Genomic DNA, 17,417 nt, shown 5'->3' with positions numbered 1-17,417 from the left:
TCCTGTCACATCCTGATGTTCATCTCCCCACTGCTCTCCACTCTAAAATACTCTCTCAATGCTGCCCTCGGGTTGGAGAGAGTTCTGCTGAGGTATTCCACATGCTTTGGATAAAATTCTTGCCTGCACAAAAGCAGGAAACACACACCCCATAGCATATGTCTTAATGATTTAGAAAAATAAAAAAGCGTCAATATTCTTATTTGCATCATTATTCAATGCAGACAAAGAAGAATGCTCAGAGAGGCCACATTTATTTGATAAAAAACTGTTCTATTTTTTTAAAATAGATTACATTATAAAATGTATTAATCCATGCAGTTCTTCTTCCTATTATTTATTTTATAAAATAATTTATTCCAGTAATGCAAAGCAGTCTTCATTGTCACATGACTCTTCAAATACCATTCTAATATACTGATTCGGTGCTCAAAAAACATTTTGTATAATTATGGTGAAAACAGTTGTGCTGCTTACTTTTTGTGAAAACCTTGATACATTTTGACAGGATTTTTTGAGAAAAGTTTAAAGGAACAGCATTTATTTGAAATCTTTTGTAACACTAGATGTGGCATTGCTGAATAAAAGTATTAATGGAAATAAATCAATAATGCTTCAAAAAAATTGAAGAAGGTTTTGCAGAATCTGAGAACACTTGACACCGTTGATATCTCTTATAACTCTTATATGCAAGATTTTCTCTATTATGTATCGTTATATATACTGCCGGTCAAAAGTTTAGGACCAGTAAAAATCTCATTTATTTTTGTGATCAAAGATGAATTTTTCAGCATCAAGTTTGGGGTCAGTAAATATTTATTCTTTCTTTTTGTGAAAGAAATTTTTACTTTTATTCAGCAAGGATGTGTTAAATCGATAAAAAGTGATAGCAAAGGCTTATATTGTTAGAAAAGATTTATATTTTGAATAAATGCTGTTCTTTTAAACTTTTTATTCATCAAAGAATCCTGAAAAAAAAGTATCACAGGTTCCAAAAAAATATTTGGCAGCACAACTGTTTCCAACATAAATAATTCTAATAATAAATCAGCATATTAGAATGATATCTGATTGATCATGTGACACTGAAAACTAGAGTAATGGCTGATGAAAAGTCAGCTTTGCATCACAGGAAAAAAAAAATTCTTTTTAATGTATATTAAAATAGCAACCATTATTTTATATTGTAATAGCATTTGCAGTATAATTGTTAATTAAATGCAGTATAATTGTAAATTAAATGCAGTCCTGATGAGAGTAAGAGACTTAAAAAAAAAAAAAAAAACTTTCAAGTCTTACTGATCTCAAATTTTGAGTGGCATTGTGTGTGTGTGTGTGTATGTGTATGTATATGTATATGTATGTATGTATATGTATGTATATATATATATATATATATATATATATATATATATATATATATATATATATGCACATTGTCATATATAGCTTAAGAAACTAGAGCTTTAATCAGGATATTTTTCTAACTATTCATATATTTTCTATCTAATCACATGAAGATAAAAAAAAATCTGAGCAAAGATAATTATATTAATTATGTGAGCTAAAATTGCAGAGGACTTGTTTTCTTCTCCATTTCCATGGACACAGCAGCTCTTTTAAAGACAATGAGATTGTGAAGGTCCTTTACAATTTAACTGTTTTTAAACTTACCATTTAAAAATGCAATTTCAGTCTATCACAACACAGACAATACCTGGAGATTTCCCTCCCAAAACGTATGTCTGTAATGGAAAAAACAGACCTGGCTGTTAAAATTTCAGCTGCCAGATGCTTTTTTAGCCCAGCATGAATTTTCTGTTCTGCTTGGATTCACCTCAATTTGGATAGTGGTCAGAACAACACAAAACTGGGGCTTTGCCAAACTCATTGCCAATGCTGAGCTCGGGCAGGTTGCCCCATGTTGAGACTCAGCCCTTGCTTGTTTTTATACCCGTCATGAAAGCAAAGTGTTGATTTTATCACAAGGTGGAATTTAGCACATCGGTCAGTATCTGAAAAGAGTAAAACATTCAGGAACTCTCAGTCTGACAGAAAGCAAAATGCATGTAAATATCTGTTTACAAGTGTCAACATGTCATGTTTGCTCAAGGTTTGCTGTTGGTTACCTGAGCAACAACGCAATGATTAATAACAGCGTCAGCAGCGGATCTGACCGTAACACAATGACACTATAAAGATGAGTGGCAAAGTACTTGTCATTTGTAAATTAGTAACCAGTGAGTCAGTTAAAATCAGCCCTTTTTCAGTATGTAGGATATGAACAACTGTTCATTTGTCAGAAGTAATATCACTCATACAGATGTGTGTGTTAGAGAGTAGTAACAAAAAAGAGGTTTTATAGTCAGAGGCTATGATTCTAATAGTCTGAGTCATACTTCAGATTATCTGATTTCTGATTTAGTCACCAGATACAGTGCAAAGTCCATGGGCACAGTCATAATGGATTAACATTCGTAGTACACAATAAAACAACGTATTAAAATATCAAAATGTGTACACATCACTCTTTTTCTAAAGAAACATTGTCCAATAGCGATACCAGCAGGTAAAGTTACAGTGGGAATCTGCATCTCTCTCACCTCCCCTGAGTGAATTAAGTTTTAACAGACCCCCTAAAACGTGCCATGAGTTTAGTGGGGGGTAATTGAGAATGAATTAAAAGGAAAGTCACGTATGAGGAAGCAATGTCTCCAATGTGATATGATTGGATACGACTGGTTATGTTCTTCTGTGATTGGTTAAAGTGATAAATTCTGCCTCTTGTATTTGTGCACGTTCCGCTTTCGTGAATCAGTTTGAATGAACAATTTAAAGGAGGCGTTCACTTCCAGAACAAAAAGTTACAGATAATGCACTCACCCTTTGTCATCCAAGATGTTCATGTCTTTCTTTCTTCAGTCGTAAAGAAATAGTTTTTTGAGAAAAACATTTTAGGAATTTTCTCCAAATAGTGGACTTCTATGGTGCCCCGAGTTTCTTCCAAAATGCAGTTTAAATGCAGTTTCAAACAATCCCAAATGTGGTTGTAAACAATCCCAGCTGAGGAAGAAGGATCTTATCTAGCGAAATTATTTTTTGAAGTTACAATTTACATACTTTTTTAACCTCAGACACTCTTCTTGTCTTGCTCTGCCTGAACTCTGTTTTTTCCAGGTTAGGGCAGTTAGGGTATGTCGAAAAACTCCCATCTCATTCTCTCCCTTAACTTCAAAATCGTCCTACATCGCTGTTTTACCTTTTTTGTTAAGGGTATTTGATCTTTTTTGCATGTTCACTTTGCCAACACTGGGTCAGTTCTTCTGAAAATTTGGGAGGTTTTTATTCGACATACCCTAACTGTCTTGAACCAAAGAGTTCAGACAGAGCAAGATAAGACGACCATTTGAGGTTAAAAAAAAAATAAATTGTAACTTTAAAAAAATAAATAACCCATTGTTTTGCTAGGTAAGACCCTTCTTGCTCAGCTGGGATCATTTACAACCGCATTTGGGATCGTTTAAAGTTGCATTTAAACTGCGTTTTGGAAGTTCAATCTCGAAGCGCCATAGAAGTCCACTATATGGAGAAAAATCATGACATGTTTTCCTCAAAAAACTAAAATTATTTATGACTGTAGAAAGAGAGACATGAACATCTTGGATGACAAGGGGGTAAGTACAACATCTGTAAAGTTTTGTTCTGGAAGTGAACTTTAATGCCGTTAATAAGAAGACTAATTTTAAAAAGTAGGTAAAATACTTATACAGATATAACACACTTTGTTACGTAAAAGACTTACAATAGCATGAAAACATGATATGCGAGAGATTTTAGTGAAGCTTGGTGAAATTTAAAGTAAATCTCTGTGTCCGTGACCAGTATTTACTGAGCTTTGATGACTGATGATCTAAAAAAAAATAAAAATAGTTAAAAGTTAAAAGCTGAATAAGTAATTCAAAAGAACAGCTGAACGTAAGTTCACAAATAAAATAGATTTCATAAATTGTTACTGCCTGGAGTTATTATATTTTTGGAATAAATGTAAAATGCTTAAAACACTAACTTGATGATCATGTAACACTGAAGACTATATAAAACAGTAAAGAGTAATTTTGAATTGTAATAAAATTTGACAACATTCCTATTTATACTGTATTTTAGATCAGATAAATCCAGTTGTAGTGAGCCAAACTTGTATGCACTGTTGCTGCAAGATCTCGATTGTCGAATCACACGGTGTTTGATGCAAAAATAACTTGACTAAATCAAATAAAATAATGTTGTAGTGATATAATTTCATGCTTGCTCAAGCAAAGCAAAATTTAGTCCACTAAAGCATATCTTCTTACACTTTTGGAATAGACAATGACTTTTCAGGTCATTTGCCATCCTGCAACATGCTTGAGTAAACTAATAAAGTGATTAAAAAATGTTTATATAACATTTAGAGAATTTAATCCTAATCTTATCACTACGCATACACGGTTGAACAAATCATTTCCTTTTTTTTTTTCATTTTTAATTTTTTAATTATTTTAATTTTTTAATTTTAATGATTACAATTTTAATCACTTACTTTGTCATCAACTGAACTAGCTGAATCATGTGTTTGATGACTTGTAAGGCAAGGGTGTTGTCTGGTTATCTTGAAAAATTTTATAACACGGCCTTACACAACAATCAAACTGTTGCTCCTGAAAGGTCAGATGTGTAATATCTGTCACCAAACTGCAAAAATGATAGTGTTGAGCTGGGCTGGGCTAGTAGGGAAAACTGCCACAATGTTTATCCTTTTTTTAATTGTTTAAAGGAGTAGTTCAATTTCAGAACAAAAATGTACAGATAATGTACTCACCCCTTTGTCATCCGAGACGTTCATGTCTTTCTTTCTTCAGTCGTAAAGAAATGGTGTTTTCTGAGGAAAACATTTCAGGATTTCTCTCCATATAATAAACTTCTATGGTGCCCCCGAGTTTGAACTTCCAAAATGAAGTTTAAATGCAGCTTCAAAGGGCTCTAAACGATCACAGCAGAGGAAGAAGGGTCTTATCAAGCGAAATGATCAGTTATTTTCTAAAAACATTTACAACTTATATACTTTTCAATCTCAAACGCTTGTCTTGCCGAGCTAGACAAGACGAGCATTTGAGGTTAGAAAGTATATAAATTGTAATTTTTTTTTTTTTTTAGAAAATAACCCATTGTTTTGCTAAATAAGACCCTTCTTCCTCTGCTGTGATCGTTTAGAACCCTTTGAAGCTGCATTTTGGAAGTTCAAACTAGGGGGCACCATAGAAGTCCATTATATGGAGAGAAATCCTAAAATGTTTTACTCAAAAAACATAAATTCCTTACGAAAGGAAGAAAGAAAGACATTATCGGTAAATTTTTGTTCTGAAAGTGAACTACTCCTTTAAGAATAACTTTTATTTACTTGTCTCTGCATATTGAACTGAGACTGAATAAGTATTTTAGCATAGAAAAAAACAGAGAACACCTTACAGGTGTTTTGTTTTGTTTATCTGATCCATTGACTTGGAGCAAAGTTTTGATTTAGTTTACTATTGTCAAGCACCCAGGCTTGATCCGCGTCTAGCCCTGTTTGCCAGTAGCACTGCAGATCGTCTTTGTCTACAAAATCCTCCACTCCTGCATTGGCTGCAACACCTTAAAATCCCAGATAGGTCAGAACTTGTTTATTCTACCACCGTTCACAGATAACAACAATGGGTGACCTAGTAAACCTTTACGTGTCGAATCCCATGAAACTCTTGCGGGACAGAAAATCCTTCTCGCTGTCACCTGGTGCAATTATCTGAGGTCTGCAGTGCAGGGCTCGCTGAAGCAAATAATCCTATACACCCCAATTAATCATTGTCAGGTCTGCAACTGACTGCATGAGAGGATTCAGGCTCTTTAAATGACTGTGTGGCCACCGGTCTGTTCAACCATATGGTACACCTGATGTGGACATACGTTAAACATAAGGCTTAGAGGGGAAAAATATCCCACAGCATTGCATGGTATGCTGTATAGCAAGTTAACCGCATAAGGTGAAAAGCTTAACTGGTTGCTCTCTATTTTCTCCTTGCAATAAGTCTGTACACAACAGAGAAAATGGGAAATTGAGAGCACTGTTCTCCCATTAACCACCACGAGGCAGTTGACGTAAACGTGTGCAGGCAGGAATACATATAGCGCACATAAATCAGCATGGTTTAAAGGCCTCGTATTGAATACAGATTTGTATTGTACAAGGATATTTACACACACTTTCAGTCAATTGCTTGTGCAGTCTTCTGATATATGGTGTCTATAGTGGAAAGATCTTTAAAAGCCATTTTTAACCATTCATAGTGTGATGTTACTGTACATTCAAACCACTATGGGTATTTACCTTTGACCCTTTCTCATATTTCTGTCCTTGTAATAGAGTGTTTTTTATTTATAACTACATAAATTCAACTTGGCTGACAAAACCAAGCACCAAGGACCTCTGGAATATCTACCTCTACCTTTTCAAGGATACCTAGACTGGTATAAAATATATTATAGAATGTGATTTAAAAGAAAAAATAATTCAGGTTCTTTGTTGTATTTGTTTACTTCTATAAACAGGTTTTCAATTGTAACAAGCATTGGAGTATTGAATTTCCAATCACCATCACATACTGCAAGACTAAAAATAATATTATGTAACTTTTATGTGTGTGTTTCAAATAATAGTATGGATAATTACAATATGTGTTATATACAATCATTTTGTAAATGGCAATAGGGTAGTCATACAATTTATTTTTTACTCTAACTCAACTCTTTGAAATGATGTTTGGGAAATAATTTTCTCAAGAGAAAGTTCTAAGAAGCTGAGATAAAATAATTTTTCTTTACAACAGGCTTTGCTATACATAAAACAAGTGCAGGTGGTAGAAAACTGATCTGCTATTACATTATGTAAGTAATCGTATCTCCACATAATCTATGAAAAATGATCTGATGATAACCTTATCCAGATTACAAACGGTCCAAAAACCCTATGGTAATAAAAATATTTCCCACCGCACACTATTGGGGAGTGAAAACTATTCCCTGAATGACACTGATTATCCTTGAGAAACACAATGTAGTTGTGAAATGTCATCAATCATGGTACAAAAACCTTCCAAGGTCAGAGAGAAGATGAGAGCCATTATTTGTCTATGCATGCACGAATACCATTCCAGTGTTTGAAATGTCAGTGCAGTAGAATTTGAAGAAACCTCAGTGCAGTTATAAGTTTGGTGTCATGATCTCATAAATGAATGCAGATCAAACAAGGTCTCGACAAACTGGGAGACCTTTTGACTGTTTTGTTCACAATAATTCTTACCATGGGAACAGTGTCGTGAAACAAGTTGATACTCTTGGCAACACTGTTTGACTAAGTCAAAGAAAAAAATTTGAGACATGCCTTTGGCGCTTAAGTGCAAGGGTACGATGTTGCATGGCAGTAGCATATGTTTCATAATTGATATCAGAGATATTATAAAGAGACAGATAAATTAAAGAAATAGTTGACCCAAAATGGAAAATTTGCTCACATTTAGGCCATCCAAGATATAGATGAGTTTGTTTCTTTTTTGGAACTGTTTTGGAGAAATTTGGAGAAACATCATATTGTGATTTCTTCCATTTAAGAAATAGTTGATCCAAAGATTTTCTCACCCTCAGGCCATCCAAAAAGTAAATAAGTTTGCTTCTGAAGAAACTCGCATTACATCACTTGCTCACTAATGGATTCTCTGCAGTGAATGGGTGCCGTCAGAATGACAGTTGAATAAATGTACCTTCATAATATGATTTCTTCCACTAAGGGAATAGTTATTCAAATATTTACTCACCCTTAGGTCATCCAAGAAGTAAATACATTTATAAATCCAAATATGCAAAATTTGCTGCTGGGTTGAGAAATCTATAAATTGGTCTTTGGTTACAGGATTCTTTTATGTCCTCAAAAAACTCATCAAACCAAGGCATTTGAAAATCTTGAGGAAAAATATAAAAACAAGTTAGCTGCAAATAAGTTTGTTTCTGAAGAAATTTGCATTGCATCACTTGTTCACCAATGGATCCTCTGCAGTGAATGGGTGCCGTCAGAATGCAAGTCCAAACAGCTGATAAAACATCACAATAATCCACAACAATTAAACCAAAACACTTTTTAACTAGAGAAAGAAATATTATGGATAGAGGACTTGATTTTAGGTGGAAACAGTAGTTTGAAGTTAAAAATGTCTTAATGATGGATTTCTTTATTACAAACATGCAGGTTTTACTTCACAAGATGTGAATTGACTGGACTGGAGTTATGATTTTATCAGCTTGTTTGGACTCTTATTCTTATGACACCCACTCACCACAGAGGATCCATTGGTGAGCAAGTGATGTAATGCGTATTTCTCCAGAAACAAACTTATTTACTTCTTGGATGGCCTTAGGGTGAGTAAACTTTTGGATGTACTATTCCTTTAATGGAAGAAATCATAATATGACAGTTCGCACATTCAAGTAGATAGGACCTGCACTTGCATGCCTGTTGCGATAGAAAATAGCTGCTGGGGGTGTTGCAAACATGGTTGCGAGTACACTAACTTGCCTTAAAGGAACTTTGGTTATTTTTTATATACTTTGACATTTGATACAGGTGGCTGAAGGTACACATAAACACAAATACTAGCATACATGCATTCAAAGGCTTGTGAATGAGAATACTTCTAGTGCTAAAACACAGATCCTTGCAGAAGTGATTAGCTGACTTTGGGATTTAAGAAAATAAAAAGCCCCAGCCTTCATTTTAAAACACAGGGGAAAATATGACAGTTTGTTAATAATATTAATAATATAATCAACATGAGTTGTTTTGATGATAATCCAGTGTGTTTTGCATGCAAAACTTATCCTGTATTAAAACTACTCAACTGTGCTATATTGCAATGAGTAACAAACAGCCCGGAGGGTTATTTGCAATACCTTAGTGTTGATACAGTATGTGATCTTAATACAGTTCCTTTATGATCCCTTTATAAAGGAGACAAAGAACAATGTCAGAACGTGCCTTGACTCAACCCTAAAGTACTGCTCAGCTTGTTTGTAATGAAAGCAAACCAATGATGTCATCTCAACGAGGAGTCATTGTGGAACATTTGATACAGTATATAGCCCAGCAGGCCCAGACAGAATCAGCAGACCTTTTTTGTTCATTTTATGCGCTGATTTGAAAGGAAAATGGGAAAATAGAAAATTCGTTATCAAATTAGCCCATTATGGAAAGTGTGGGCTTGTTACGTATGTTCCAGTTCTGTTGAAATCTGCTAAGCTTTCTGTGGGCATAAATTCCATGTGGGCCTGATGATAATTCTCTCTGAGTCTTTGGTGCCTGCCCACACACGAGGGAAGCATTTGATGAGCAGGATCGATAAAATATGTTATAAGGCTGAGGTATATTTGAGAAATAGCACTTCACTACTATACTTAAGTATTATTTTGGGGAATCTGATTCTGTACTTTACATGAGTTCTGTTAAAGCTGAATACTTGTACTTTTACTCAATAACATTTACAAGAAAAAATCCTTTTTACTTTTTACTCTTTCATTTAGTCTTACAAGAACAAACCACATTATGTCATACATCATTATAACTTACAAGAATGATTTGATAATCAAAACAGTTTTTGTTTATACTAATGTGACTAACTGCCTGTATAAGTTCACCACAAAATAAATGTCACAATTGTCCCACCATTATTGTCATTCTGAACTTTCATGACTCTCAAAAGTTTGAATGTTCATGCTTTTCTGACCATCATTAAAGTCAATGCAGACCAGGTCAAGTTTCTAAAAATTCCAAATGTTTCAAAAAAGAGCATGACACATTTCATATAAGCATGAAAGCATCATGAGTGAAGTTTATACTGTTATTCACTTAAAATCCGTCTTGACAGCTATGGTACTGATTCTCTTTCATTGTACACACAGGATCAGTTTGGACATTCTGCTATAAATATCTCATTTGGTCTTGTAGGGAAGAAAGACATTCAGGCTTTAAAAGACAAGGGTGAGTAAATGAACAATGAACTATCCTTTTCAGACACAGACTTTGAACTGTAAGTAATGTGTTTTTATACTAACCATCGCTGTTGATAGATAAACTTGAATCAAGTGTGAACAAGTGTCTTGATTATTAGTAGGGATGCACGATATGAAAAATTCTAACCGATACCGATAACCGATAATTAAGTCCTTCTTTTGGCCGATGCCGATGCCGATACCGATATCGATAACCAATACATTCATATTTTTATATGATAATTTTGTGCACACAGGAGAATACAAAATCTAAGATAAACTAATGAAATTTATATTATATATCTGGGTCTAACAATCATAGCAAACAGTCCTGACTCTTCAAAAATGTTTTTATTTTTTTTGTGTAAGGCACCACAATTCTAAATAAAATAAAATGCTTTGACATTTTGTCAACCTGGAAAAAATGAAAAGTGCATCATGGAGTAAAGTCAGATGTCCAAATGTCTGTGGTAAAGCTTACATGTAGTCCATTCTTATTGATAATATTATGAATGTGTGCAGCAGCCAAATCGTACAAGGCGGGGAATAAAACATCAGAATCGAGATAAAAACATCTCAACTCTTCAGAAATCTGCAAGCGCAACGCAGGTCATGTGACATGAACCAACCATTCAGCTTTATCCTTTCCCTTAATAACACTGAAAGCACTGTCAAGGTGGCGAAACAGCTTATCAAAGCTGTACAGGAATAAACATTTTTAAATAAATTTGATAACAGAGCTACTGCAAGTGATTTTTAATGCTGAAAATCTATTTATTCTTTGCTGAAGTTACCGCGTCTTTATGGAGAGCGCATGTCCTGGCTGCTTAGCAACGGCAGCCGCCACTGGAGCTCAAACTACAGAGCGGTTTGGCAAAGACTTTGGGTTTGGAAAGAAAGAGAAAGCGGCGCTTCAGCGTTTTCCACGTGTTTTAGGCGCGACATGTGAACGGCCCCTAAAACAGATTCACCGCGATGCCGACCGCTGAAGTGAGATATAAGATTGTTAAAACTTAACGGCTTTTTACCTCCTCTCGGAATCCTTGCTAAACATGTGTTGCAAATAGCAGTAGCATCATCGTCCTCCTCTGTCACCGTGGAAAAACTTCCAGACCTGCGAAGGCGAAGATGTCGACACAGATGATAACGCGACAAAGGCCGAGAGTCACTGCAGTTTACAGCTGCAGTCACTTGCACTCGGAAAGCAGATGAATCTCTGATAAACCAGACTGATTGATTGATTTACCAGCAAGAGTACTTTATCGGATCGGGTTTCATTTATTTATCGGAGCAATAAAAATGACGTCATTTTTACCCAAATCGGTCGATAATTTATCTGTCCGATAAATATCGTGCATCCCTAATTATTAGTCTAAGAATCACTGTATTCATTCGTGCCTCCGAGTTTGAATTTCCAAAATGCAGTTTAGATGTAGCTTTAAAGGGCTCTAAATGATCCCATTTAAGGAAGAAGGGTCTTATCTAGTGAACCAATGTACAATTTCTATACTTTTTAACCTCAAACGCTAGTCTTGTCTAGCTCTGCTTGAACTCCATGTATTCCAGTTCATGACAGTTAGGGTACGTCGAAAAACTCCCATTTCATTTTCTCCACTAACTTCAAAATCATCCTACATTGCTACAGAAGTACCGATCCAGTGTTTACAAAGTGAACATGCAAAGAAGGTCAAACGCCCTTTACAAAAAAAAGGTAATACAGTGATGTCGGGCGTTTTTGAAGTTGGGAGTTTTTTGACATTCCCTAACTGTCATGAACTGGAATACATGGAGTTCAAGCAGAGCTAGACAAAACAAGCATTTGAGGTTAAAAAGTACATAATTTTTTTTTTTTAAATAACCAGTCGTTTCGCTAGATAAGACCCTTCTTCTGTGGCTGGGATCGTTTAAAGCCCTTTGAAGCTGCATTTAAACTGCATTTTGGAAGTTTAAACTCGGGGGCACCATATAAGCCCATTAGAGAAATCCTGAAATCAAAAAACTGTTTTACGACTGAAGAAAGAAAGACATGAACATCTTGGATGACAAGGGGGTAAGTATTTATATGTAAATTTTTGTTCTGGAAAGGCGGGCGTACACGGTGCGATTTTTGAGGTCGTACAAGCTCGCATTCGATTTTTTTGGTTATCGGAGGAAATCGTCTCTTCTCGTATGGTGTGTGAGAAATTACGAGATGAGCAGAGTGCCTTACGAGCACTTCCCGACCTCACGATCATTTTTAAACATGTCAAAAAACTTTGGGAGCTGTCGGATTGAAGGCGTGACGTGCGTGCTGTTGAACGAGCCGATTTGTTGATCAAACTGGAAATGACCAATCAGAAGCTAAAGAAAAGAAAACCACAGAAGAAGATGAACATGACAGCGCCACGGCGACTTGGACTATCGAGAAAGAGGATAAACTCGCTGAACTTTGGCGAGAACAGCGAGCGCTATATGATGTATCGATCGGTGATTGATCACTTATTGTTTGCTACAGCTATTGCTAGCTATACTGGTGGCCAACTAGCCCCCTCGACGTGCATAATACTAAGCTAAAACATACATTACAATGCTGTACAGTGCTGTAGCATTGCAGTTCCAATGTCTTTAATGCATATGCTTCTTAGCACTGCTGTAGAGGTGAAGTTTTCAACCAGTGTACACACGCAAGGGAGATCAGACGGTTCCTGCAAGTGTAGCAAAGTGTCACGGCTCATATTTTTTATATGCAGTTATGAGATAGACAGAGAGCAGTTGTATTTAACAGTACATACACAGTATATTATACACAAAAAAAAAGTCACTCGTGACGTGTGTGTGGCCATACGGTCTTCCGACCATCCGAATTCACACTGTGTATGGCCGCCTGAAGTGAACTACTCCTTTTAGGTACTTTTAAGACCCTCAAGCCAGCCTAGGTGTATATGACTTTCTTCTTTCTGACGAATACAATCAGAGTTATATTAAAAATGTCCTGGCTCTTCTAAGCTTTATAATGGTAGTAAATAGCTGTTAAGATTTTGAAGTCCAATAAAGAGCATCCATTTATCATAAAAAGTGTTCCACTTGGCACCTGGGGGTTAATAATTGCCTTCTGAGGCGAAGCGATGCGTTTGAGGAAATCCTCAAACTTTTTTCTTTACAAATCCTCATTTTCTACTTCTAATTCGAAGCCGGTGTGGAGAACTTTTTATGATGGATGCACTTTATTTTGCTTGAAAATCTTGACCACTATTTGCTGCCATTATAAAGCTTGGAACAGCCAGGACATTTTTTAATATAACTCCAACTGTATTCGTCTGAAAGAAAAAAAAGTCGTATACACCTAGGATGGCTTGAGGGTGAGTATGTAATTGGGTAATTTTCATTTTTGGGTGAACTATTCCTTCAAGTACTATTTAATGGCAGTACTTTTACAATTCTGTTAAAGGGCATGGAAAAGCTGTCAGGTTAAAATCAAATGGCAATATACAACTGTACTGTACCCTCCTCCTTGACATTGTCGTTGGCTAATTGGTTTGTCACTTTCGTAAAAACCCTTGTGGTTTCTGTCTATATGCTTTTGTGACACACTACTGAAATCAATGTATTCACATCACTGATGCGATATAAAAGTGTGTAGGCGCCCTTAATCTCACCCAGCTTTTTACAACCCACACAAGGGCCCTGGGTACTTACTCTATATGTCTTTGCCCTTTTAGACTGTATTTGAGCAGTACAGCTGCCATATGAACACATTTGAGAATTTTAACGATGTAAGTCTATATTTAACGGCATCAGTCTTGCTTGGATTCCTCTTCAAAGTAAATGTGTAAGGAATGACAGATGCAATTACAGTCTCTGTCTTAGTTTAATCAAGAGAGCACATTTCTCTTGACCTCTTCCGATGTTTCACTGGAACTTTAGATATGGCACTTCGACTTTTTACAGACCATTCAAAAGTCCCTTAAGGGAGGAGCTTTGTGCAATTCTTCTAAGTGTCTCAACAAACACTGAAATAAGCCATTCGTCTTGAAAAAGGGTCAGACCTCAGGAAAATGATAAAGCTATCAGCTCAGACAAGCCTTCCTCTAATGACTCATTCAATGAGGCATGACTAATAGTGGTATATTTAACCCAGAAAGAAAAAATTAGTGCGGATTATGTGTCTTGTGGCTTATGATGGCTTTGCAGGGTTCAGTCAAATTTCTTGATGAAAATTAATGAGAAGTAGCTTAATGTCCACACGTAATATACAGAACAACAACAACATACTTTGAGGCTGAGAGTGCTTTTTAAATATAAACAAATATAAAATCCTGCAGAATGTGTTAATTTACGTAACCTTTGCCATATAATATTCATAATACTGTCAGTTATGTCATTAACATAACGAGAATTCATTACACGTTTGTTCATCGAAAAGGTTACTAATAAATCACACGTACACAAACTGTCACGCCATATCAGAAGCCTGATCTCTGCATTGCACCATCTTGAGAATGGGAGTCACATCTGGCGAGAGTGCATGTCTCTTTATGTGAGATTCAAAGATGATACTAGAGCACAGACCTATTATTCACAGAAAGAAATATTTCTTACTCTTCCTTCTACAATTTTCCCTAAAATGAATATATGACTGAATCTAACTACTATTTCTATGCACTGTGCCAGGTGACAACAGCAAAGTAAATGACCAAAAATGATGTGTCACTTTTATGTGCATATGTAGTATATGCACAATTAAATTCAATTAACAATAATCCCAAAATATTAGTCATCATGTTTTGGATTAACCACAATAACAATGTCAATGACATTGTGAGTGAACTTACATTTGATTTCATTTTGTCCAAAGATATGCTGCTTAATCAAGTTTATCAAGTAGAGCTTTACAAATCATATTTAATCACACTGTAGTCTTCAGAAGAAAAAAAAGCATCTTCTTTCAAATAAAAAGTCAAAGTAAAATCTCCTCAAATATCAAGCAAGTAAGTGTCAAACTGGCAGATTTTATAACATTACCATATGCACAAGCCAGAGTTCTGCAGTATTAATATTTCATCGCATCCATACGTACAACAATCTATTTTTAAAGATCATTTAATTAAAACAAATCCTTTCATCATAACAGGAACAGTGTTGAGTCGAGATTGTGACCTCCACGCATTCAGAGACGCTAAAGAGATTTATGGAGGATAGAGAGCCAGCGTATTGATTGGTGCAGTTAAGCAGGTCTAAAAGTTCACAATGCTTGGACCGCAGCCAAAAAGAACAAAAACATTTCTTCATTGTAAGCGGATTCCATGTGTAACTTATTAATGGGTCGGTACTGAGAACATATCACATTAATAACCAGGCAGTCACATCTTACTGATGTTATATCTAAACCATAATGAGATCTATAATGATCTCTGTACCTAAAATATTAAATTTGTATATGCTGGAATTCAATTTATTTGAGTCAGGGTCGAGAATTAACAAGGGGTTGGGGCAAAAATGCTACCGGAAGTGGAAAGAAAAAATCCCTGTAATGAATTATGATATTATCTATTTCATGACTGAGAACTAATTAACTGGTTTAAATGAAATATTGTATATAAATAAGTAGCATTAATAATAATAAAAGCTCTGACACAGGTAGTGGTTTAAATGAATGACATGAAAATTAACTAATTGGTGAAATTATTGCATCAGTCAAGTCAAAAAATACCACTTTTATATCTAAATAACTGATTTTGTTCTTCTAATTTAATCAGATTTCCTCCACTAAAAAATAAACTACGTAAAATTACATCTAGGCTCATTTTCGTCTTTGAAACATATGAAGTCATAGGAAATACATTACATAATTGAGGCACAAACTCTAGCCAAACAATCTACTGACACGTTTGTTTGCATTGCAGGGATTAAATAAACCTTCATCAAGGTAAATATTAAATTCCAGTTCCCGAAAGTTAAAATGTCATCTTCCCATATTTATGACAGCAAAACTATAGAATGCTAATTTTAATGCCCCTAAATCCTTTCACTCCCTAGTTTAATCTCGCTTAGAAATTGTGGTTGTAAAGCACACAGCCCTTGTTGACAACAATCTGAAGTTTGTTTTGGATTTAAACATCAAAGTTGAGCTGAAAGTTTTGAGCCAAAAGAGCGCTTGATCTCTCAGCGGTGGGACACAGTATGCAACCTAGTGTTTAGTATGCAATTCTACAATCTTTACAAATAACCCGTAATCTATAATCTAAAATATAACTTAGTCTATCACATGTTACCTTCAAAGTAGCTTTAGCTCTGCTAAACAGTTATAACAGGTCAGTATAGCCTGGTTTGACTTTCATTTTCTTTCAGTGGTCGTGTTAGGACAAGCTTGAAGTTCTGACCGCAAATACATTTTATTACATAAACATACTTTCATTACTGTATTTGAATCAACGAATAACTACCCAAGCTAAGTCTTTTGTTCATAAACCGTATGAGGACTTCTAGAACTGCTTCAAAAGTGCACATATTCCCTTCTCCTTTGGGGAAATGAACTTTAAAACAACTATCATTAGAAAAAAGAATAGTAACTTACCTCTTGCTAATTTTGTGAAACATATTCCAATCAGAGGCAGTATAAGCAGCGCTCTACTGGACCAGTTCAGTAATGGAGCCATTCCAGCAGGCGAGGCAATCACACGCTTCCAGAAGTTATGTGGAGTAGTAAGTACAGTACGCTGTAGTTTAGTTTGTGGCTGCAAATAGTCAACTACTCCAAGTATTCATTGACTGCGCGGTAGCCAATGTCACGCACTTCCGGGTGAACGTTAGTTCTGGTAAAAGTGTTCTAAAGAATTTCGTGATTCTTGTTCGAATTTCCTTTGAAGATTCCAGTTCCTTTTATTACTCTTTCAGTACGTTTAAAGGGAAAAATGTTTGAAAGAGAGAATTGTAATTTCCTATTATATTGTCTGCCTGCCTGCTGATAAATTATGATCAAATTCACAGAGTCAAGAATGTATAACAAATCATACTAGGAATACAATTCATTCAAAAGTTTATTTTAGATAAACTTTACTTTTTAATGACTATTTACAGAGGCAGCATAATGCAATCACGTTGTTCCTAAATACGATATATATAGCTATAAATAATATATAAATATAAACAGTACAGAGTACACTTTAAAAAAAAACGTGTATCTCCAAAGTTCTTATATACAGTCAGTAACTTCATTTATTGAAGTATCACGGTTAATTCTTTATTTGTTTCGAGACAGACATGATAGTAATAATAAAAAGTAATAATTTCTTCCATTCTGATACGGCTCATAAGAATCATTGGTTTGAGAA

At 35.2% G+C, this 17,417-nt stretch overlaps 1 protein-coding gene across 1 annotated transcript in view; it reads right to left on the bottom strand.

The window, feature by feature from the left end:
- The window catches only part of tfpia (tissue factor pathway inhibitor a), a 32,989-nt gene extending 16,162 nt beyond the window's left edge, over positions 1–16,827 (bottom strand). The window contains exon 1 of the mRNA XM_073845375.1: positions 16,661–16,827. Coding sequence (XP_073701476.1) covers positions 16,661–16,742 — 82 coding nt within the window. The 5' untranslated portion in view covers positions 16,743–16,827. The remainder of the gene's footprint in view (positions 1–16,660) is intronic.
- Positions 16,828–17,417: the final 590 nt, after the last annotated feature.

This window comes from Garra rufa, chromosome 8 (genome assembly GCF_049309525.1).
Source record: "Garra rufa chromosome 8, GarRuf1.0, whole genome shotgun sequence".
Taxonomy (NCBI): domain Eukaryota; kingdom Metazoa; phylum Chordata; class Actinopteri; order Cypriniformes; family Cyprinidae; genus Garra; species Garra rufa.
The sequence above is the reverse complement of the archived record's forward strand: the minus strand, read 5'-3'. Positions and strand labels throughout refer to the sequence as shown.